Here is a 25659-nt window from a genome sequence, read left to right on the forward strand (position 1 = left end):
TTAAGGAAAAACAAAAAATCAACAGCTGACTTCAAAGCTATATGCTTAGCCTAAAGAAATAACAAGAAGCTTCCTAGAAAATTCATTGAAGTCAAAATTAAATTTTTTGTCTTTGAAATGTAGCAGAGAGAAAAAAAGTCACAAGTTTCCAAAGGCACAAATACTCAAAACAATAAGTTATGTCAAATATAGAAAGAAAAAAAATACATTTTTAAAAAGAAAAAGACTGTTGTTTACATAATCTCACAATCATGACAACATTCGAAAGTTGAGTCCGGTCAATCGTATTTACTTTTTTCTTTAGTTTTTAGTTTACTATTGTTATATACAGAAACTTATAAACTTAGTTTATTTTGCCATCTACTTAATGCCACTGTTCCCTCTGTTAATGTAACAACGTTCATTTTAAGGATTGGGGACAAACAAAGGAATTTCCGATCTTTAAACAAGGAGCCATTCATCTACAGTCATAGCAAAAGGGGGGCGGGGTTCAGCGAAGTGACCGCGAGACTTACTCCGAGATCTCGCAGCTCATTGTGACCGTCTCGTGCTTAAGAGCAGCAGCCACAGAGGAGAGCTGCTGGATCTCAGAGAGCAGCAATGGAGGAGGACAACAAGGACGACGTCCCCACGACATCAGCAGGCTCACGCAACGCTCAGGTCAGTGCTCATGGCATCACACTACAGACACGAAGGGACACTGGGTCATCTCCTGACCGCATGTGGATTGTAGTGTGGAGTTAGCAGTTAGCGGTTAGCTGTAGCATTCAGATAAACCTTGTTCTTTGTCCTGATATGGTTTCGCTGGGGGGTTGCTGTACTGCGTTAGCAACTTCTATTGTTTGTGTCACATTTAACAACGTAGCAGCCTCTCTACTCTGTTACATTTAATGGTATTTAGTACCAGTTGCACTAAATTAGAATAGAAATAGAAATAAAGTATGCAAGTGCAAAATAACATTTTCTATTTGCCACACTGGTGTAGCCTAACAATACGAATCTGACATTAGTCATACAAAAATAAGAAATAAAATAATATGAAAATTATTTCACAATATGCAACGATGTAAGCACTTGGAAACAACAAGAGTGACATTTGCTTTGTGGCACATTGGTGTAGCCTAACAATGACTTTCCAACAATAGTCATACAGTATAAGAATAAGAAATTGATATAAAAATGATTCAACAATATGCGATGATGTAAGCACTGGAAACAATTAGTATATGAAACAATCAGTGTTTTTCCATGGTCAGCTGTGAAGAACACTACAGAAATTAGCAGAGGGGGAGTGGTGGAGAGGGAAGATAGGTCACCCTTTACACGGTGAAAACGTGACAGTTTTCCAATTTTTGGTTTTAAAAGTTAATCCGTTCAGACGCAATTTATTTGAAATATTCCCTCGTACACATGTTTCCAGAGGAAACAGGACGAAATTGCTGTTGTAAGCATGCCAAGCCATTAGTCAGCGGTGACACTTAGCCTAGTAGATAGCTCTTCCGGTACAATTTGATGCATAAAACCTTACTGTAACCAGAAATGAATTCCACTAACATTATAAAGCGTTTGGTGTAAGCTTAGGGTTACAAGTATTGTAAATGACAAGCTTTCTGTCCTCTTATTTCACCGCATTGAACTTGTGAAAACGGAAGTCATCCTGACAGTGAAGGGGCTTTGTGAGTGGCTACCTTCCTGTTAGGCGTACTTCAAAATAAAAGTCAACTCAAGTTTGTCCAGTGAAATGCTATTAATGTTTAGCCAGTGAAATGCTTTTACTGTGAAGCCGTACAAAATGAAAAGCATAGAAATACAATAAACAAAATATATGTTTAAATGACTTCACAAAAAGAAAAAGAAAGAAAACAAATTATCTGTATTGATGTGATATGTCTGAAAAGGAGCAGGAAGAAGTATACACTTATTTAATCCTACCCTTTTTCCATAGTAAAAACAATAAAAATATTTATTATATTCGCTTCTTGTATTCTATATAATCTCTATACAATCTATCTATACAATTGCCGATACTATATTTGACATTTACGATCTATACATACATACAACTTAATATACTATGATTTCTTTATATTTTATATATTTATACAATGCATATATTTATATACAATCAATATATCCATATCTACATACATATATATACAATCAGTATATATATCCATACCACCTTTAAATATATATTATTATAATAATTATTATATATATATATTATATATATTATTATATATATTATTATTTTTTTATTTTTTTATAATTTCCTTTTTTTTCCATTTTCTTACTTCTCTCCCTCATCCCTGTACCTTTTGAAAATCATTGCTTTGAACCTTTTTTTAAACTGGATCATGTTTGGACATTGCTGTAGCTCTATGCTCATCCCATTCCACAGTTTCACACCCCCAATTGAGATGCAATGACATTTTAAAGTCATGCGTACAGCCAGTGTCTTAAAGTTTAACTGTTCCCTCAAATTGTAACCCCCCTCTCTGTCAAAAAAAAGTTTTTGAATGTTACCTGGTAGCAGTTTATTTCTAGCTTTGAACATGATTTGTGCAACTTGATATTCAACCAGGTCATTGAACTTTATGATCCGTGAATGTGAAAACAGGAGTTTGGTGTGATCATAATATCCAGCTTTATTGATTATTCTTATGGCTCGTTTTTGTATTGTGACTAATGGTAGCAGTGAGCTTTTGTAAGTGGTCCCCCAGACCTCCACACAGTAATTTAAATAAGGTAAGATCATTGAGCAGTAAAGAATATGCAATGATCTTTGATCCAATATATGCTTTGCTTTACACAGGACCAAGATGCTTTGTGACAGTTTAGATTTAAATATTGTTGTTTTAAATATGTTGATGAATACATTGAGTTTGTTGGCCCCTCTCTATGTTGCATTCATCTCTTCTGTTGCCATTTGGGCTGAAACCAGTGAACAGCCAACATATCTTTGAAAACAGACATTATTTTTTTTAACAAACTTACATTTGTATTTACATTTCCAATGCAAACAAACAGAACAATGCAACTAGGCACTGTTACATCGATCTAACAAACATTCAATACACTTCTTCCATTTTTCTAACTAAAGACACTTTTACAATTTAAGCAGGAAGCAGGAAGGTCAGCCTTTTAATATCTGGAAGTTTTTATTTCGAGCCAATTTTTATTTTTTATATAAGAGATTTACCTAATTATTCAAACATAATGGTAACTAGGGCTGGGCGATATGGACCAAATCTTATATCACGATATAGGTAATTTTATATCACAATATGGATATCACGATATAATATTTTTCCTTTTAAATTAAATGGATTACAATAACCATACTGAACTTTAATCACATTAGATTATTTTCATCTTTTGCTTGGAACTTAAATTTCCATACAAAAGAAAAACTGGTGCAAAATACCACACCAGTCTGGCTTTAGTCAGTCAGTGCAAAATAAAAATGACAGCATCAACCAAATAGCCTACATTTTCCAATTGATAGTAGCCTATATCAAAATAATGAAAGACTTGAATTTTCCTGCAGTATTTGCTCATCTTCATTTAAAAAAGCTGTCAACATTAACTAATGAGCAAATGTCTGGTAATACTTTCACTCCAGCTTCAACACAAATAATATTTTCAAGTTTGACATGTTTTAAAGTTACATAAAACCAGCCTTGCTGGCTGTAGCCAACAATAACAGCACGGGGGTGAAGCCCCAAGTAGGCTAAAGATGTCATTATTAGCCAGCTAGCTCACGAGAGCTAACCCATGTAGTTTGCGGCTTAAAACAAGCCAACTCTGCGTCACGGCAACAGCACGCTGAAGCAGCAAGCAAGTTTCCTTTGCCTGATGACATGCTTGACCGTTATAACCAGCTGCTCTGCCACCGTGACACGGAGTTGGTTTGTTAACTGTATGGCGCACCGGAGCTAAAAAGCTAGAGCAATAGATGAGGCTTCTTCTGTTGCGGGTAGAGAAGCTGTATTGCAGCCCAGAACTCTGCTGCAGAGCCCCCGTGTGGCGCGGCGGTGTAACTGCAGTGTAACTATAGGGACTCGGAGGGACAGCTGCCTCCTGCTCTAAGCTCCCGCTACATGAACTTTTTTTCTCCGCGGTATAAACGGTATGGCCAAATCTCTCCCGGTAGTCATATTGCCTAGCCCTAATGGTAACCATCGTTTCCTATTATTCCTTATAGTAAATTCCCCAAATAAAGTGACACATGCATGCGATGAGTGTTTTCCCAAAAATCTTTTATCTTAGGTTAGGACCAAATGGATAAGTTTGAAATGTAGGCGTGATGAAAAAAAATATAGTCTTCAAACTGAATTCACACCATTATGTGGAACAGGTAGTAGAGTAAATTGTATCACACATGTTGAAAGGCAGAGATTGTTGTGATTACATTAATTTATTACACGTCATTACTATTTCTCTATAACTGACCACTGTTAAGGGTAATTAATTATTGCTATGGGTAACAGACTTTTGCCAGGGATTTATTCTGATAAATCACTATGAAAATGATAGAGTTGTTTTTCCTCCATTGCACTGAACAAAGTGAATGATGTTACTCCTGACACACAACTGCTGTGATACAGACAAGCCAAGTGTAGGTCCGGGGTTAATCTGTAACATCTCACTTACTGTCTCTCTTTCTCTGTGTCTGTATATCGCCATAGAAACAGAGGAGAAGAAAAGGAGTCAAACGTCACCAGTGTCAACTCTGTGACAAATCCTTCGCAACATCCGGATATTTAGAGGTTCATCAAAGAGTTCACACTGGAGAGAAACCATACAGATGTGACATGTGTTGGGCAGCTTTCACACAACAAGGTGCTTTAACAATCCACCAATTAATTCACACTGGAGAAAAACCAAACAGCTGTGACCAATGTGGAAAAACTTTCACTACATCAAGTAAGTTAACTGCCCACCGCCTTACTCACACTGGAGAGAAACCATACAGCTGTGAAGAGTGCGGGGCAACTTTCACAAAGTCATTCATCTTAACTGCCCACCACCGTGTTCACACTGGAGAGAAACCATACAAGTGTGACCAGTGTGGAAAAACTTTCACCGTAAGTTGTAACCTAAGAAGGCACCAGCGTGTTCACACTGGGGATAAGCCATACAGCTGTGACCAGTGTGGGGTAAGTTTCACACAAATACATCATTTAAAATCCCACCAATTAATCCACACTGGACAGAAACCATATGGCTGTGACCAGTGTGGAAAACATTTCACTCGGTCAAGTCACTTAACTAACCACCGCCGTATTCACACTGGAGAGAAACCGTTCTGGTGTGAACAATGTGGAAAAATGTTTGCTCAAGCGTATACCCTTAAATCCCACAAATGCATTCACGCTGCATCACTTTGATCATTTTCATGAGCCAAGCTAGCTGCTGTTCCCCCATGTTCACACACATTTTTGTTTATACAGTATGCTGAGTTATCCTACTTATAGTTTGCTGTTATTCCTGATTGTTGCTTTTCATATGATCACATGGGTTTACTGCATTTATATGTGAGAATCACATTTATAATGTCTTTATATTCTGCATTGTCATAATCAGTCCATATTGTGTAACTATGTATCTGCATGTCACTTATATTGTTTAGAGGGACTTAACAATAGAAACAGTGAAATCCTCTTTATTGTTTTTTTTAGTTTATTTTTAGGCATTTCTCATATTATTTGTTATTGATAGTGAAGTCCTGTTTGACTTGTGTGTCTAGTATACCTTGGCTGAGCAGCATGCATGCTAATTGGTGGATGTACATTTCCTATGTGCCTTTTTTCCCCAACTGTTTATCCATGTATGATTAAAACCAGTAACCATCAAACTGGGATTTGTGAGTTTCAAACCTTTTTGCTAAAACCTGCTTTTGTACTAAAACATTGATTTAGATTTCATGAGAGAGAACATTTTGATTGTGTTTGTTTCCCTTTCTATTATCGTATTTTCAAACCTTTACAACATGGAATATAGCCACACATTTCTATAGAGTTGATTTAAAAACGGACCAAAGTGTAAACTGATACTTAAATCTTTTGATGAATGAGTTTTATTTGCGTTTTATTTCTTTATTACTAATTATTTCCATGTGTTTCAATTAAAGTCAATAACAATTAAATGTCACTGTAAATATAAATCTCATGTATTTGCTTCACAGACTGTAAAGACTTCAGTTTGACTGTAAATCAATCAATGAATCAATAAAAACTTCTTAGTGAGTGTCCATGTTGTTTCAGCTTTTTGTGTTTATCTTGTCAGTGTGATGTCACTTCCTGTAATCAGTCTTTTAACCTCCTGCTGCTAACACAGATCTACTGTGTGTCCAATTGAGATTATTGAGGATAACTTTAGATTGAATTAATTCTATAAACTCCTGGGAAATAATTTGGTGAAATGTGAAAACACATTTAATGATAGGGACAAGTTGAAAACATTTGTTCGTAGTACAGTAATACTTTGGTAACATGACAAAAATAAACTGGTTATCTTCTTCTTCTATCCCATAACCCCGGAGGGTCGTTGGGGCACCACAGACAATCTGTTGACCAGCTCTCTCCATCCCTCTCTGTCCTTGGCAGCTCTCATTGCCTCACTGATTTTCAAGTGAGTCCATTCTCTGATGTTATCTTCCCATCTTGTCTTTTGTCTCCCTCATCTCCTTCCACCTTGTACGGTTCCTTGCAAGATGGTCTTTGCAAGGCCTGAGGATCTGGTGATGTGTCCGTACCACCTCAGTTTCCGTTTTGTGGTACAGTGGTAAGCAGGTCATCATGTGAGCCGATGGCTTGGCTGATCTTTTGCCGAACTTCCTTGTTTGTGACATGTTGTAGGACATACCCAAGAGTCTCCTGTAGCATCTCATCTCCATGCTCTGTATTCTCCTCTGTAGCTCAGCTGCAAGGGTCCAAGTTTCGCAAGCATATAGGAAGATTGAGTTGACATGTGATCGCAGTAGTCTCACCTTTGATGCCAGACTGATGTTTTTGTCTTTGCATATGGGCTTGAGTTTTGCCAGAGCCGCAGTTGTTTGGGCAATTCTGGCAAGAACTTCCTGCTTGGATCCTTCATCGGACACGGTTGCTCCCAGATATTTGAAGCTGGTAATATCAGTTCAATATTTGGAGTTAGAAATTATCCATGGGGATATTAACGTTATAATAACTTTACAATAATGAGGTTAAATAGGTTGACATTTCCATCACATTATAGGATACTTTCAGTGCAAATTATATCAAACTTCATGGAAATACAAATAGTTGTTTGGCATATTAAGCTAACATTCTTCCAAGTCTTGTGTTCTAAACAAACCCTTTGGTTTTAATGATACAGTAAGGATTCTATGTTAATTGCCCCAAACCCTGGACTACTGCTGACATGAAGGCTCTTATTTAGGAGAAACAGAGGGCCTTTAGGTGTGGAAATACAGCTACACAAAGCCTGACTCCCAGCCCATGGGGTCGTAAAGTGGGTCAACGACCTGAACTGTTTCTTCAATAGATTTGATCAGTCTTCCACCCTTCCCCCTTTCCAGTCCCCATTGTCTTCACTCTCTGGATACAACCCTGTCCGCACCTCCACCCACCCCCTTCCCTCCACACCTTTATCCAACTCTCAGCCACTCTATTATTACTTTTAAACTTCTTGTACAATATCACTGTGCTTGTTTTAGTAAATATCTATTAAATCAGACCATCCACTGCTTCACTTTTTATTTTAATCACTGTTATATTATTTACCTGACTTATTTTTATTATCTTGTTTTACATTCTTGTGTTTTACATTTTTTATTTTTATAATTTGGTATAGCCTACATATACAGTGACTTGCAAAAGTATTCATACTTTGAATTCTTGAAATTTAGTCGCGTTATAACCACACACGTACATTTATTTTATTGGGATTCTATGTGTTAGACCAACACAAAGTGGTGCATAATTGTGAAGTGGAATGAAAATGGAACGTGGTTTTAAATTTTTTTTATAAATAAAAAACTGAAAATAAGTGCATAAGTATTCAGCCCCCCTGAGTCAGTATGTAGTAGAACCACCTATCGCTGCAATTACAACTGCAAATCTACTTGGGGTATGTCTCCACCAGCTTTGCGCATCTACAGACTGACATTTTTGCCCATTCTTCTTTAAAAAATAGCTTGAGCTTCAGATTTGATGGAGAGCGTCTGTCAACAGCAAAATTAAGTCTTTCCAGAGATTCTCAATTTCATTTTCCTTTATTTAACCTCGAAAGATCAATTGAGGGGTGACCCTCTTTTACAATGACGTCGAGTTTGTACATATACACAATATACAATGAGAATACATAACAAGTTTACACACACACACACACACACACAGACAACAACAATTTAAAACATTCAGATCAATTGAATGAGAGACATAATAGCCTAATTAAAACAGTTACAAGTGTAGAGGGGCTGATTCAAAATAATAATTTTAAATTGGTTAACAGTTATGAGTGTGTTTATTTTAATTGTATGTTGTAGGCTGTTCCAGGAGTCAGGGGCACTATGGCTAAAAGCGGTTTTACCAAGCTCAGACCGGGCATAGGGGACATATAACATGAGCATGTCAGTTGAGCGGGTTTGATAAAGCCCATCTGAAATAAGCAGCATTTCTGTCAAATGTATTGAGGTCTGGACTTTGACTGGACCATTCTAACACATGACTATGCTTTGATATAAACCATTCCATAGTAGATCTGGCTGTATTTTTAGAATAGTTGTCCCTCTGGAAGGTGAACCTCTGCCCCAGTCTCAAATCTTTTGCAGACTCTAACAGGTTTTCTGTCCTGTATTTGGCTCCATCCATCTTCCCATCAACTCTGACCAGCTTTCCTGTACCTGCTGAAGAAAAGGACCCCATAGCATGATGCTGCCACCACCATGTTTCACGGTGAGGATGGTGTGTATAGGGTTTTAGTTTCCGCCACACATTGCATTTTGCATTCAGGCCAAAAACTTCAAGTTTGGTCTCATCTGAATATGCTGTGTCCCCCGCATAGCTTGTGGCAAGGGTTGGAGGAAGGTGCTCTGGTCAGATGAGACCAAAAAGGAAGTTTTTGGCCTTAGCGCAAAGAGCAATGTGTGGCGGAAAACTAATTCTGCATATCACCCTATACACACCATCTCTACCGTGAGACAAGGTGGTGGGAGCATCATGCTGTTGGGGTCCTGTTCTTCAGCAGGGAAAGGAAAGCTGCTCAGAGTTGATGGGAAGATGGATGGAGCCAAATACAGGGCAGAACAACCTGTTAGAGTCTGCAAAAGACTTGAGACTGGGGTGGAGGTTCACCATCCAGAAGGTTAAATACCCTAAACATACAGCCAGATATACTATGGAATGGTTCAAATCAAAGCATAGTCATGTGTTAGAATGGCTCAGTCAAAGTCCAGACCTCAATACAATTGAGAATATCTGGAAAGACTTGAAAATTGCTGTTAACAGACGCTCTTCATCCAATATGATGGATCTGAAGCTTGAGCTATTTTGCAAAGAAGAATGGGCAAATATATCAGTCTCTAGATGGGCAAAGCTGGTAGAGACATACCCCAATAGACTTGCAGCTGTTATTGCAGCGATAGGTGGTTCTACAACGTATTGACTCAGGGGGGCTGAATACTTTATTTAAAAAAAAAATTAAAACCATATTTCATTTTCATTCCACTCCACAATGATGCACCACCTTGTGTTGGTCTATCACATGAAATCCCAATAAAATAAATGTACGTATGTGGTTGTGACGTGACAAAATGTGTAAAATTCCAAGGGGTATGAATACTTTTGCAAGGCACTGTATTAACTAATTTTATTCTGCACTTTACTCTGCAGCATTGTTCATTTTTAGCCTTAACAACAAAGATTTTACAATTGTGGGAAGAACAATGAAATATCTTATCTTTAAAAGGGGAGCCATTCATCTACAGTCATAGCGACAAGGGGGCGGGGTTAAGCTAAGTGATCGCGAGATTCACTCCGAGATCTTACAGCTCATTGTGACGGTCTCGTGCTTAAGAGCAGCAGCCACAGAGGAGAGCTGCTGGATCTCAGAGAGCAGCAATGGAGGAGGACAACCAGGACGACGTCCCCATGAGAGAAACAGCAGGCTCGCGCAACGCACAGGTCAGTGTTCATGACGTCACACTACAGACACAAAGGGACACTGGGTCAGCACCGGACCTCATGTGGACCTTTTGTTGCATGGAGTTAGCGGTTAACAGTTAGCTCTAGCTACCAGAGACAACACTGTCAATCAGGTTGTATATTAAATCCATACATACACTTCTATATACAATGAAAGAGTTCAGTTGTGATGTGGAGATATGGAAGATGAATTCACTCTGGCAACATGTTGATTCTTAGTTGAGGTTAGTTTATTGGTCACATGGACAGATTTTTGGACAGACAAAGAGCACATGATATACTTTCTGCTGGAAGTTTCTAACTTTGCACATGTTGTCCAGAAAGGTCAAGTCAAATCTCCGGGCGTCATGGTTCGCTCTTGTTCTTTTCCACTCATCACTCATGCGCGCGGGAACACAGTTCCGCTGAAGGGGTTGCTGTGCTGCGTTATGGCCTACAGCATCTTATATTATTCGTCCCACATTCTAACAACGTAGCAGCCAGTCTACTCAGCTACAGTTAATGATGTAGTGCAGGGCTCAAATACTTTTATTTCACACTTTCTCCAAATGTATTATAAATAAATTATGTATATTCATAAATAAAAAATATGTAAATTAAATTAACATTTGCATTAGGCCCCAATGTATAGCCTAACAATGCAATCTAGCAATTGTAAAAAAAACAGGCTTGAGTAGGACCATCACAGAATGAACAGGGGCTGCAGAGTAGCTGGTGATTGGGGGGAATACAACAGTCAAGTCGGGTATCTTAAATGTCGCCATGTGAAAATAACTTGAATCTTAAAAAATTAAAACATTTACCAAAATCTTTGAGATAACCTGGGTTAGAGGTTCTAAATATATGTTTCCATTCATTATAACTCATTGAATATATTTATTGCACAGTGGTAGGTCTTCATACCACTCAATTCCTCTCTCATGTTTCCTCCTGTTCTTCTCCTTAGCTTCCCTGTTTTTCACTTTTAGGTCTCTGTGTATTGACCTCAACTATTCTCTATTTCCACATCTGAAGGACGTCTGCTTCTAGGTGTTAAGAATGTCCCTTGACCTCCTCTTTAACACGTGGCTTGTTATTAGAATAACAAAGGACAGTCCTTGCCGGGACAGGGGGTTGAGGTGAAAGGCCTTCTGCTTCTAGGTGTTATGAATGTCTTTGACTTGTATAAAGTTCTCATATATCAGCTCAAATAAGTAGAATCAGACATACGGAAATTAACATTGGCTCCAAATTAGAATAGAAATACAAATACAGTCTACTTGTAAAATAGCATTTGCTCTTGTGCCACAATGGTTTAGCCTAACAATGACCGTCCAACCCATCGTCAGTATAAGAATAGTATAAGAATAAGAAGTTAATTAACATAAAGATTATTGCACAATATGCAACGATGTAAGTACTGGAAACAATGAGAGCATATGAAATAATCAGTGTTTCCATGGTCAGCTGTGAAGAACACTGCAGAGGTTAGCAGAGGGGCAGGAGTGGAGGGGGGGGGGGGGTTAGACTGGGAACCAAAGGAGGGTTGAGTAGGGCCATCACAGGAGGATGGGGGACAGTGGAGTTGCTGTTGATTGGGGGAAGACAATAGAAGAGTCAAGTGGTGAATGAGAAGGTGTTGTAGGTGTTAAGACTGTCTCTTGACCTCCTCTTTCACATGTGACTTGTTATAAGAATAACAAAGGACAGTCCTTGTCTGGACAGGGGGTTGAGGTGAAGCAGGTTTTGGTCTGACCTTCCCAGAGGGGGAAGGGAAGAAGAGCTGTATGCGTCCTTAACATTAGCATACAGCCAGTCCAGGGTCCTCTCCCCTCTGCTTGAACAGCTCACACACTGGGTGAAGTTAGGCATAGTTGTTGCCATAGTGACGTAGTTGTTGATGTCACTAAGATTTTAATGAGGTCACCCCGGTCTAGATTCTGTAGTTTCACTATGGAGGTGTGGATTATGTTACACCACGAGTAATGATATATTTGTTTAACAGCTTTCATACCAAAAATGTAGCTCCCACTGCTTTACGGTATAGAACTGATATGCAACGAGTGCTCCACATTAAAACAGAAAATACATTTAAGGGAAACTTGATGGTTAAAAGATAGGAAAATCAAAAGCAAAATACTTATATATGTATATATATAAAAAGGCTTTAAAAGACATAACAATGCATCAGTTAACACAAGAAAAACATTAATTACACAAGAGAAGTCCTTAAAAACAGCATATGTTACTCCATGTCCAAGATATTGGACGAGGTGCAGCATGTTCAAATGTATTTTTTATTAATTAATTAATTAATTAATTAATTTAATTGCCATTTTAACATAAGTTTGAACATTTGAACAAAGCCTGTCTCTCTAATATATTTGGCTCTTCAGCAGTTAGGGACAATGAAGCTGGAAATGCTGCCTCTATAAGTGTGGCCCTGAGTGTCTAGTTCAGCTCACTGTTATCACATGTCAATAATCACATCGAATCCTTCAGTCATTTCCTGTCATCTGACACTTTCTGACTCCTGAGGGAGATGATGTGGCAGAGGGATGTTATGTTGGAGTAGATTTATATTGCACGATTGAAGACATTCTGGTTTTAAATGTTACCAGCTTCAGTTGAAGGAATTGAATACTGTGAATGTCTGAACAAGTTTAAGGTGTTTAAATCTCTCTTTCTCTTTCTCTGTCTACAGAAACAGAGAGGAAGAAAGGAGGACAACCGTCATCACTGTCAACTCTGTGACAAATCCTTCACAACATCTGGAAGTTTAAAGAATCATCAGAGAGTTCACACCGGAGAGAAACCATACAGCTGTGACCTTTGTGGGTCAACATTCACACATTCATTTTCTTTAAAGTCCCACAAACTAATTCACACTGGAGATAAACCATACAGCTGTGACCAATGTGGAAAATCTTTCACTACAGCAGGTTATGTAAAGATCCACCAGCGCATTCACACTGGAGAAAGACCATACAGCTGTGACCAATGTGGGCTAACCTTCTACACTAAAGGCAACCTACAATCCCACCAACGCATTCACACTGGAGTGAAACCTTACAGCTGTGAGCAATGTGGGAAAACGTTCTCTCATTCGGGTGAGTTAACGGGCCACCGACGACGTAGTCACACTGGAGAGAAACCATACTGGTGTGAACAATGTGGAAAAACCTTCACTGATTTGAGCCAGTTAACTATCCACCAGCGTTGTCACACTGGAGAGAAACCATACTTTTGTGACCAGTGTGGGAAATCTTTTACCACAAGTGGTCACCTAAACAACCACAAACGCGTCCACACCAGGTATAAACCATACAGGTATACGCCATACAGTTGTGACCAATGTGGGGAATCTTTCACTAAGTTATCTGGCTTAGTTAGCCACGGCCATGTTCACGCTGCGGAGAGACCATACGGCTGTGCAGAATGTGGTCAAACCTTCGTCACAGACGTTGAACTAAGAGCCCACTTTGTTAACACTGGTGACACACCATACAAATGTGGCAAAGTACACAACACAAGGGGTGATAATAAAACCACCAACACAACCAAACCGGAGCAAAACCATACATCTGTGACCACTTTGGGACAACTTGAACACAGTCACATTTAACATTCCTTCATTTAATTCCATAGAGTCACTTTACTGTACACTGTCGTGTTCACACTGGAATGAAAGCCGACCTAAAATAAAACTCTCATTCGTCACTTAAAAGTGCTACGAGGAACTTTTAGATATTTCTGAAACAGTCTTTTCAGATTTTTCCTCTGATTATCATGAGTGACAAGTAACAACAAAAAACGATACCATCAGTGCAAAGAATGCTATTTTTATATAGTTTTTGCTTAATGCCTTTGTCATGGATATGCTCATGCTTTAGTTAATGCATTGGTACAGGTCTGAATCTCTGCACACGCATGGCGAAACGGTTTACAGCAGGCAGACCGGAAAAGTCTCTTTAGGACAGGTGAAACAGTGAGATTCTGTTTGTGTGTGTATTGTGTCACCTAAGAGTTACATTGTGTGAGAGTGCGTTTTATTTTTACCTTAACTTGGCTGAACGGTGTGCACGCTAGTTGATGGGTGTATTTTTCTTGTTTTGTTTCCTTTATGCTTTGTGAGGTTGAAACCTTTTTTCTTAAATCTAATTTTGAACTAAAACATTGATATCCATGTAAGTAGTAAGAGAGAAAATGTTTGATTGTGTTTGTGTCTCTTTCTATTATTGCAACTGTCAAACCTTTAAAACATGGAACAGAGCCACACAGTTCTATAGAATTGTTTTAAAAACAGACCAGTGTAAACTGATACTTTACTGTTTTGATCTCTGATCACTGTAAATATAAATGTCATGTATTTGCTTCAGACTGTACAGACTTCAGTTTGACTGTAAATCAATCAATGAATCAATAAAAGCTTCTTAGTAAGTGTCCATGTTGTTTCAGCTCTTTGTGTTTCTCTTGTCAGTGTGATGTCACTTCCTGTGATCAGTCGTTTAACCTCCTGCTACTGACACCAGATTTACTGTGTGTCCAAGAAAGGTTATTCAGAATAACTTTAGATTTATCTGATTTTAAAAACACGATGGAAATATTTTGGTGAAAAAAGTGAAACTGTTAATACTTCTATTTTTTGTTAACTGAATACATTTGTTGAGACCAAAGACACTCACTTGAACTGTTTGACCAAAATGGACTGATATTGTCAAAAATGCTTTAAAGCGCTTCAAGTGTGCTCTGCAACTGATAACCTAATGGAATGTGTGACTATTGAAATTCAAATTAAAGATAAATGTTAATTATAAGCTGTGTGTACAGAACACCCGATTCAAAAATGGAAGACTTTATAGAATACCTGGGAGAATTACTTTCAAAGGCAAATCAAAAGAAGATATTTATCTGTGGGGATACAAACATTGATTTACTTAAAAAAAAACTAATTCACTGACTGAATAATTTGTAAATACACGGCATGTTATGGGACTGCAGCCGAGGTCAGCAGACAGACTGACTGTTTTGAATACTTTTGCAGATGTGTTTAAACTACTAGAGAAGAAATGGACAAGGCCATATCACTATCTGCATTGTCACAGGCAGAGAGGAAAATGGAAAGCATGTCTGTTGTACACTGGCAATGAATAAGGAGACCTAAAATTGTCTGTGTATTGGATTGCATCTTCTTTAAAAAAAAAAGTTTTAACTGTATCAGTAGCTGTGTATCTGTGTATCTGAATCCTATGGCAGTGGGGGCGGGACCTGACAAGCCTTTGGCTTCTCCTGCCACCCTTCGGACGATAACACAAAGTAATATGTATGAATATGCAAAGAGAAAATTGTGTATTGTGTGTAATTGTCCGGAAGAATGATAATAAAAAAAGTAGGATGGGGCATATAGTAGTATGTGGGAGGGGGGGGATGCATTGGGCCAAGGAGCCATTCTTCTGCAGCCGTAGACAAGAGTATCTATTTGCAGTCCCATGGAGGAGACTCCACTGTAGAACCAGAAATATGTCACCTCTACTTGAATAAGGAAGTAAAATAAAATATTTTTTTTATTATTTTTTTATTATTGTAACAACAACATTTACACATATCAAAGAAGGCACATCACATTCATTCTTGTCATACAAAACCGAGCGAGGGCAACATATTTAACAGAAAAGAAAATATCAGACAAAACAACAAAAAACAAAAACATTATAAGTGGTCATTCATGAATTAGGGCACATAAATATTCCTTGAAATTTTGGGCTTTTTTAATTTTACAATGTTCTTAGATCGCTCTTTCTCTCTGCTTGGTGTGATTATAAAAAATATATTGAATTCGGGGGAAGTTTTAAGAAAGCGACATTTATGAATAAAATAATTTGCCAATAAAATCAAATGATTATTTCCAAATTAATTGTTTGTTCTCCATTTGTAGACCAAACCTTATTTTTTCCTTATTTTACATCAGCCAGGTGTCAGTTTAAGCCTATTCTTGCGAGCTGCGTGTCCAGCAGCAAAAATACAGTAAAAATTATTTCTCACATGGTAGGCTACAAGCCACATAACGTGGCATTGATATAGGCTTACACATTTTAACCATATGAAACAACAATAATTGTATGTTTTTCTTATTTATTCATAGATGTAGACCTATTTACTTATTATGTTTAAACCCATTTAATATCAAACTGTAGATCAGGCAGTAGTCCAGTCCAATATTACCACCGGTTTGAAAAGTCGAGTCTATTATTAATTTTAAGCCTTTTTTTTTGCGACTTTTCACCTTTTTTTAGAAGTGCATTATGGGAAAAACCTAAAGCCAATTTCCTGCTTTGATTGAGTTGAGGAAAGGCTGTGAAGAAACACGGTGCAAAATGTTTGATTTCAGAATGTTTGTTTTTCAAATAAAAATAAACGCATCGTTTGTAAGAGGGAGAGGGAGGCAATGAGGGAGCTATAAAGTCAGTTTCATCAAATTCAAAATCCTTTGGATTTGAAATATACTTGAATTATTCATTTAAAATTTTTGGGATTGATTTTGAAAGTGATAAACGTGTCATGAACTTTGTTATGACACAGCTGTCCTCTGGGCCGGCCTGTGACGAGGTCAAGAGGTCAGTAGTGGTGGACACAGTGGTGTGTGTTTGTGTGTGTCTGTCTGTCTTTCTGTCTGTCTGTCTGTCTGTCTGCCTGTCAAGGGGATCAAATTTAGATATGAAGTGATGTGCTGTATTATATTTATATATTTCACTCAAGTTATTATAACAATATAGGGCAGAGCACATACCATAGAGGCTCAGTCCTGTTCACAGCATAGCATACCCAGGATAGAATCCAGCCTGGGTCGTTCTCTGCACGCCATTCCCCTCTCTGCCCCATTTCTACTCTCTCTCTCTCTCTCTCTCTCTCTCTCTCTCTCTCCCCTCAACTGTCAAATATAGAAAAAAATACATTTCTAAAAAGAAAAAGACTGTTGTTTGCATAATCTCATAATCATGACAACATTCGAAAGTTGAGTCCTGTCAATCGTATTTAAGGAAAAACAAAAAATCAACAGCTGACTTCAAAGCTATATGCTTAGCCTAAAGAAATAACAAGACGCTTCCTAGAAAATTCATTGACGTCAAAAGTAAAATTTTTGTCTTTGAAATGTAGCAGAGAGAAAAAAAAGTCACAAGTTTCCAAAGGCACAAATACTCAAAACAATAAGTTCAGTCCTCAAATATATTTACTGAGTCACTGTGGGTCAGTTATTTGTGAGGTCATCAAGATGGGTCAGTATTTTGTGGGGTCATCATTGTGGGTCAGTTTTCTGTGAGGTCATCGTTGAAGTGCAGCAGGATGGCCGAAGTGAACAGGTCTCTGTCCAGTCTCAGCTGCTGCAGCTGCTGGTCGTCATCGGCGACTTTGTTCTCGCTAAGCGTCAGGCTCATGTTGAGGCTGCGTCCGTGGTGCTTCCAGGTGTAGCTGCGCGCGTGGCAGTTGTAGCGCAGGTAACGCTGCAGGATCTCAGCCAGCGTCTCCTCCGAACACACCTGAGGCATGAGACATATTATCATAGATTATCATAGATGTACACATATTACCTATTTATGTTTACATTGCACTAGTACCTATTTTGTGTTTGTTTGTATACTTGGATGCTGCTACAATTTAGTTATACAATCACAACAAAGGATTCTGATTCTGAGACCAATTAACCCTTCAGCTTTATATACAGGTGCATCTCAAAAAATTACAATTGAGTAAACAATGAAAAGTTAATTTTTTTCGGTAATTAATTCAAAATGTGACTTTTTCATGTGTTCTTGATTCATTCAACTTCATGTGGGATAAAATATATCTTTTATTTTACTTTCAGAAGGTTGACATTTCTGTATTATAAATGCTTTCTTTTGATTGTCTCTATGTTATATTCTAATTCCTTGAGCTGTGAGACGTACTCATCCAAATAAAATTAAAACACACACACACACACACACACACACACACATATGCAAACACGCAAGCAAACACAGACATAAACACACATGCAAACATCTACAGTGCCTTGCAAATGTATTCATACCCCCTGAACTTTTCCAAATGTTGTTAAATTACAACCACACAGGTTAATTTATTATATTGGGATTTTATGTGATAGACCAACACAAAGTGATGCACAATTGTGAAGTGGAATGAAAATGAAATATGTTTTAGAATTTTTTTTATAAATAAAAAACTGAAAAATGTGGCGTGCATAAGTATTCAGCCCCCCTGAGTCAATACATTGTAGAACCACCTATCTCTGCAATTACAGCTCCAAATCTATTGGGGTATGTCTCTACCAGCTTTGCCCATCTAGAGACTGATATTTTTGCCCATTCTTCTTTGCAAAATAGCTCGAGCTTCAGATTCTGCGTCAGGTTGGATGGAAAGCGTCTGTGAACAGAAATGTTCAAGTCTTTCCAGAGATTCTCAATTGTATTTAGGTCTGAACATTGACTGGGCCATTCTAACACATGACTATGCTTTGATCTAAACCATTCCATTGTAGATCTGGCTGTATGTTTAGGGTAGTTGTCCTGCTGGAAGGTGAACCTCCACCCCAGCCTCAAGTCTTTTACAGACTCTAACAGGTTTTCTGCCCTGTATTTGGCTCCATCCATCAACTCTAACCAGCTTCCACGTCCCTGCTGAAGAACAGGACCCCCAAAGCATGATGCTGCCACCACTATGTTTCATAGTGGGGATGGTGTGTATAGGGTGATGTGCAGTGTTAGTTTTCCACCACACATTGCATTTTGCCTTTGGCCAAAAACTAAAATGTTGGTCTCATCTAACCAGAGCACCATCCTCCAACCCTTGCCACAAGCCATTCGGGGGACACAGCATAGTCAGATGAGACCAAACTTGAAGTTTTTGGCCTTAATGCAAAACGCATTATGTGGCAGAAAACTAACACTGTGCATCACCCTGAACACACCATCCCTACCGTGAAATATGGTGGGGGCAGCATCATGCTGTGGAGATGCTTTTCTTCAGCAGGGACAGGGAAGCAGGTCAGAGTTGATTGGAAGATGGATGGAGCCAAATACAGGGCAGAAAAACCTGTTAGAGTCTGCAAGAGAGTTGAGACTGGGTGGAGGTTCACCTTCAAGGAGGACAACTAGCCTCAACATACAGCCAGATCTACAATGGAATGGTTTAGATCAAAGCATAGGCATGTGTTAGAATGTTCCAGTCAAAGTCCAGACCTCAATACAATTGAGAATATCTGGAAAGACTTGAAAATTGCTGTTCACAGATGCTTTCCATCCAATCTGATGCTGAATCTGAAGCTCGGGCTATTTTGCAAAGAAGAATGGGCAATAATGTCAGTCTGTAGATGTGCAAAGCTGGTAGGGACATACCCCAATAGACTTGGAGCTGTAATTGCAGCGATAGGTGGTTCTACAACGTATTGACTCAGGGGGCCTGAATACTTTTGCACGCTACACTTTTCAGTTTTTCATTTATAAAAAAAATTGTAAAACATATTTCATTTTCATTCCACTTCACAATTGTGCATCACTTTGTGTTGGTCTATCACATAAAATCCCAATATAATAAATTAACCTGTGTGGTTGTAATTTAACTAAATGTGGAAAAGTTCAGGGGGTATGAATACATTTGCAAGGCACTGTAGATGTTTGCATGTGTGTTTATGTCTGTGTTTGCTTGCGTGTTTGCATATATGTGTGTGTGTGTGTGTGTGTGTGTGTGTGTGTGTGTGTGTGTGTGTGTGTGTGTGTGTGTGTGTGTGTGTGTGTGTGCGTGTGTGTGCGCGTGTGTTTGTAGAGCTTACCTGCAGCCGCTGCTCCTGTGACGTCAGTGTGTTGATGACGCGTATCCACCTGGTCTTGGCCGACAGCTGTCCCACCTGGTAGCGCCGGTCCTTCCACCAGGGCGCTCCCACCACACTGGCCCAGTCGGAGCGCGGGCCGGCGGGGGGGACGTGCACGAAGCGCCCCCTGGGGGTGTAGTACCGCACACAGTTGGTCAGGGGATGCACGTATTGGAGGAGCTAAGGACAGACAGGTCAAAGGAGAAGTAAGTGACATTTTTTTTTATTGGTATAATACGTGTTAAATCTCTCTATATTCAGCAATCACTTATATATACAGCAATCACTTACACAGTATGCACAGTTCATAACACAGGTCCCCCAGTCATTCAGCATTGCAGTAACAGCCAGTTAAAAGTTTGAGTATCCTGCTCCTTTTTATTCAATCGGGAGACAGAGCGCTATAAAGACGCGGGTCTCTGTGCCCGTGAATGATGATTCCATCGCAGCATTATCTGACGAAGGCGGCTGTGTGTTCATGTGGTGGTGACATAAGCCCCTTTTACACAGCCAGTGAAAGCCGGGAATATGCCGGCCTTTCGGCCCTCCGCCCTGCTGTGTAAATACGACAGTTGCGGAACGAGGGAAGAAAGGTGCGAGTGATCGTTCCGGGAATTTTACTACCTCGGGGGGTAGTAAGATTCCCGACACGATCAGTTCCGCCTCTCTGTTTAAATGCTCCAGCTTGTTGATGCGGAACTGGGGGGCGTTTGACGTTCCATAGTCTACGTTCTAAACATGCGACCATGTTAGCAGTTGAAGGACGTGTGTTTAACATTAACCACGGCGGCCTGATGTCCCGTAAAAATCACCAAATAAAAGGAACGGCGTATAATCTAGCTGATCATAAGGTCCGTTGCTCAATCCAAACCCCCGCGCTTCATTTTGCAGAGTGTATGAGTCTATTTCTGCCCAGGAGAAGTTGTACAATGGGAAAGCTAGGCTAGGCTAAGTAAGGGATAAAGTATAGCGAACGGGTCACTTGCTAGAAATAAAGACCGACAAGCTGAAGCAGGAGCCCGACGCGCAGCGGAGGGCTCTTGCTCTAGGTTCTTATGTAACTAAAACGTAGTTCAGTACGCCAGTAAATAGGAACGACCAAGGAACGGTGCAATAGTCTGCTCGCCCCGCTAGACTGTCTGCTTCAGCTGACTGAAGGCTCGGGCTCAGCTGTTAGCCATAGAGCTACTGTTTTGCTAACACAACTCAAGACTCGCACACTCTACAAATAATAATTCTAATCGGCCAATATGTTTAACAAGAGTTCCATCTAGCTAACAAAGCATTATCCCCCAACATAAATAACACAATTCATGGAGAAAATTACTGCGGAACGTTTACATTGCGGGCTGCAGCCTGAAGTTACTGTCTTAATATGCGGCCAAACGTACTCACATCGTCTTGACTGGATTCCGCCGCCGCTATTATTATCCTAAGTCTGAGCGTATATCCACACTTTATTTCTGCCTACAGTAACGTGACTTCACACACTGTGTGTATGTTTATGTCTGTCTCACAAAGAGACTCGCTCACAACCAACCTGTCACACAAACACACACACAGACAGACACAGAGGTGAAGCAGTGAGCAGCGGAGTGATTTTTGTCAGTTTGGTTAACAGTGTCCCAGAGATGTTGGACTCAGCGCGTAGCGAGATCAACTGGCACATCGTGGGGACAGTAAAATACGACCCTCTTACTGCAAGCTCCAGCACTTCTGCTCTCAATTCACCGGCCAGTATTGTTGTTGTAAAGCAGCTGACCGGCGCGGCGCTAAATGTTTACGTCACACCTGACGCTGTTTACAAGCACCTCTTTCATTCCTGAGCGCTGTGTAAAAGGCGCTACTGATGCGCCAGCAGGCCGGCGTTGCTTGCTTCTGTGTAAATAACACAGAAGCAAGCAAAGCCGGCATTTTGGAGTGATGTTGTTCCGTCAATATGCCGCAATCTCTGTGTAAAAGGGGCTATAGGGACGAGGGAGGGGAATGCGAACTGCTAGTCACCGACAGGAAGCTAGCTAAAAGGACCATATCACTTACTGAACCTTTAACCAGTAGCCGAAAACTGCTGCTTTGTTATATATTGTGTGTGTGTGTGTGTGTGTGTGTGTGTGTGTGTGTGTGTGTGTGTGTGTGTGTGTGTGTGTGTGTGTGTGTGCGTGCGTGCGTGCATGCCTGCCTGCCTGTCTGTCTGTCTGTCTGTCTGTCTGTCTGTCTGTCTGTCTGTGCGATAACACTCACGTCTTTGGTTTCAGGGTCGAACCAGCTGCTGATGTCCTTTCCTGCACACTCCATGATGGGCAACAGGAGAGCATCACCTGGGCACAGACATGTTTCACACTCTGAACACAATAGATATTCATCCAATCACTTCTTACTATTCATTTAAAGCTATAGTGCGTAACTTCTGTTGCCCCCCCATGAGGAATTCTGAGTCATTACAACAACACTGTCTGTGCATCTACATGAGGTAAAGCCTTATGTGATCAAACATGGATTGTATACCTTCATATATAAGTCCAGGTTTTTTGTTAGCAGTAGAATCAACAACTGAAACATTTCTTGGGCTCTTCTTGGGGATATTTCTGAGCTCCTGCACCAGTGTGTGTGTGTGTGTGGGGGGGGGGGGTGGGCACCAGTTTGTAAACGCTGCTATACTGAGAAATAAAGATATAGTTTTTTGGAGCTAATAGGCTTATTCAACTTTGTGTCAACTCATTTGGCGATGGCTTGATTGTGACCAAAATGTATTATGTTAAAAGGTTACGCGCTATAGCTTTAAAAGATTGAACGCTGATGGATTGACTGACGGCTGTTTTCACACAGAGACAACCTCTGGATGTTATTGTTGCTACATAATGGTGTTAGTTTGTTCATATTTCCTTTGTATCACCACTTTTCATAACCTGATATTTCTTAGTGTTTAAGCAACATAAATGGCAAGGCAAGGCAAGTTTATTTATATAGCACAATTCAGACACAAGGCCATTCAAAGTGCTTTACAGGGGCAAGATTAAAATGCATAAAACACATTAGAAAAGTGAATGAATAGAAATTAAACATTTACAAGCTAATGAGTAGAAATAGAACATTTAAATAAAATAAAAATTGCAGGTTAAAATGGAAACAGAAAAGTGACATCTTAACTACTGTATATGTGTCATCGCTATAAAGGGGGTCAGGGATGAGCATATTTCAACCTTGTTATGCTAATAAGTCATTGGGCCTGTTGACACACACATGTCACTGAATGTAGTAATACATTTAGGCTTTTAAATACAACAGTTTATTAGGGCCACTGTGAGAGAAAAGAGAAAATAAAATCCACATAAAAGTCAGAAAATATCTACTAGCTCTGACCGGTTGGTGGTGTTATCCACTCAGACACTTGAAAAAACCTTGGAGTGTTTTGTGTGGTGTTCCCTCTTCCTGGTTTGCCACTGATTGGTTGAGCATGTGTGTGAGTCACTCAATCACGCTCAGTTGTACTCAGTCAGGGAGCAGGATAATAGCAGGGGGAGAATCCCAGCGTTTCAATCCCCATACTTTCTACTATTTAGTATATTAATATAATAATTTAGAGGTCATAAATGTGACTGTTTTGAGCATGAACTTTTAGTAACAATATCAACAATGTATAAAATGTATAATCTTCGGATCTGAAGATGGTCTAATGGACTGGGACGTCGCCTGGGGACTCAGAGATCTTGCGTACGATCCCCGCCGCTGGATATACGAGGTATGAAATAACACAAACATCCGCGTTCAATCGTTCCTTCAAAACTTGCGTTGCGTGCGTTCATTTCCGCGTCGTCGAATTTCAATTTCAATTTCCGACTGGAACTTTCAAGAGGACAACAGAACAGCTTCACTGGCTTGGTGGAAGCCATTAATTGAGGACATTTTGTTTTGTTTGTCGAGCTATAATCTTTTTTGTGAACAATAGTTAATGTAGAATTACCAGAACACATTTGCGAAACATATTGCAACAAAAAGTGAAATAGTTATTTAATGGACTCGGAGCTAAACTAGATTGACAACTTGAATTATATGAATCAGCTGAAGGAGTAGGAAGATGTGGAAAAGTAAAAAGGGTCTTGTAATAAGTTTGCTCCAGCATTCACACTCATTAAATTTAACCTTGCAGTAAGTTAATGAGGCTAAAGAATCATCTATGTCAGAATAACCACATTTAATGCATTCACACACACACACACACACACACACACACACACTCTCTCTCTCTCTCTCTCTGTCTCTCTCTGTCTCTCTGTCTCTCCTGGAGTAACAGAGGATTTGAGCAGTAGCCTATTCTCTTATTAAAGTAAATGACTTCAGTGTTTACTCCATGTACACGGGTGTATACCATGTAGGCTATTGTTGTAGCCTCTTTATAAGGTTTTGACCCTCACCTTTGTGTTGTTCCATCAGCGGCGTCAGGTCACACACTTTGCCCAGAAACGACACCCACATGTCGGCGACGGTGTTGTGAGCGGAGACCTCCGCGGGAGTGAAAAACTTGGGTCTCCCCATCGCGTCAGAGCCGATAACTCATAAAACACACAGAAAAACGATTATAAAGTTTGAAAGTAACTCGGACTAACTATTTTCTCTCCCCTCTCGAAGTGTTGTTTGTGTATGTAACTATGGCGACGAACGTCAAGAGAAGGAGCCGTGACGTCAAGTGGTTCCGCTCTGACGTTATTTTATCTGCAAAATAAAAGGTATTTTAGGCTGTGTTTTTTTTTATAAAACATTTATCGGTGAATGTAACTTTTTTTTAACCCTATTTATATATTTAGATTGTTTTTCAATTTAGAATTAAATGAAATTTGTTTATTTTCATGAATTTTATAAGTGTATTTTATTTTTATTTTTATTTTTTTGTGTCCTTTTTTTCCTTGAGGGGGAACTTACCAATTATTTACTAATTATATTTTATTTTAAATGGGATTTTATTGTTTATGGGAAAACATTTATCAGCACTACTAACCCTTTTTTGATGGATTACTTTAATAGCTTGATGGATGGATGTGTTAATTTTAATGTAGGCTATTGGATTTATTTAGGCTTTTTGTTTTATATTCTTATGTAATTTACTCTTACTTTTTAAAACACTTACTAGATGTGTTTACCGAAATGTAACCTACTGTATATGTGTATTGTTTGTTTTATTTATTACATTTAAAAACAAAAACATTTATTTAACAGCTTTTCTTTGCAGTCCTTTATATCCAGTCATTCTCATAATTCAATTAGGCCTACATTTGTTTATTTTAATGTATTGTACCTTTATAATATTTGTTTTTTTAATGTATTTTTGAAAAAAAAATTACACAGGCCCATCTATTGTGTTTAAACTTGTTTATTCAGTTTAGTATGTGTGTGTGTTTATTTTTTTATGATCTAGGCCTGCTTGAGAATATGTTAATTCGATTTACAATCGGCAATAAAGGCATTGCATTTAATGACGATGTTTGAAGCAGTCTCTCTCTCTCTCTCTCTCTCTCTCTCTCTCTCTCTCTCTCTCTCTCTCTCTCTCTCTCTCTCTCTCTGCTTCACGTACGTGGCAATTATTATTCTCGAAGCTCAGGAACTTTCTGGAGCTCCAGGCTACGAAATACG

General features: G+C 39.1%; 1 protein-coding gene across 1 annotated transcript; it reads right to left on the minus strand.

Moving 5' to 3' along the window:
• Positions 1-17473: 17473 nt before the first annotated feature.
• On the minus strand, positions 17474-24567 carry cyb5d1 (cytochrome b5 domain containing 1; the record flags this gene model as incomplete). Its single annotated transcript, XM_080051812.1, has 4 exons — positions 17474-17704; positions 19996-20214; positions 22276-22352; positions 24447-24567. 4 exons carry the CDS (start codon positions 24565-24567, stop codon positions 17474-17476), a joined length of 648 nt encoding a protein of 215 aa, XP_079907938.1.
• Between the last annotated feature and the right edge of the window lie 1092 nt (positions 24568-25659).

This window comes from Ammodytes marinus, assembly GCF_949987685.1.
Source record: "Ammodytes marinus genome assembly, chromosome: 23".
In the NCBI taxonomy this organism is placed as follows: Eukaryota; Metazoa; Chordata; class Actinopteri; order Uranoscopiformes; family Ammodytidae; genus Ammodytes; species Ammodytes marinus.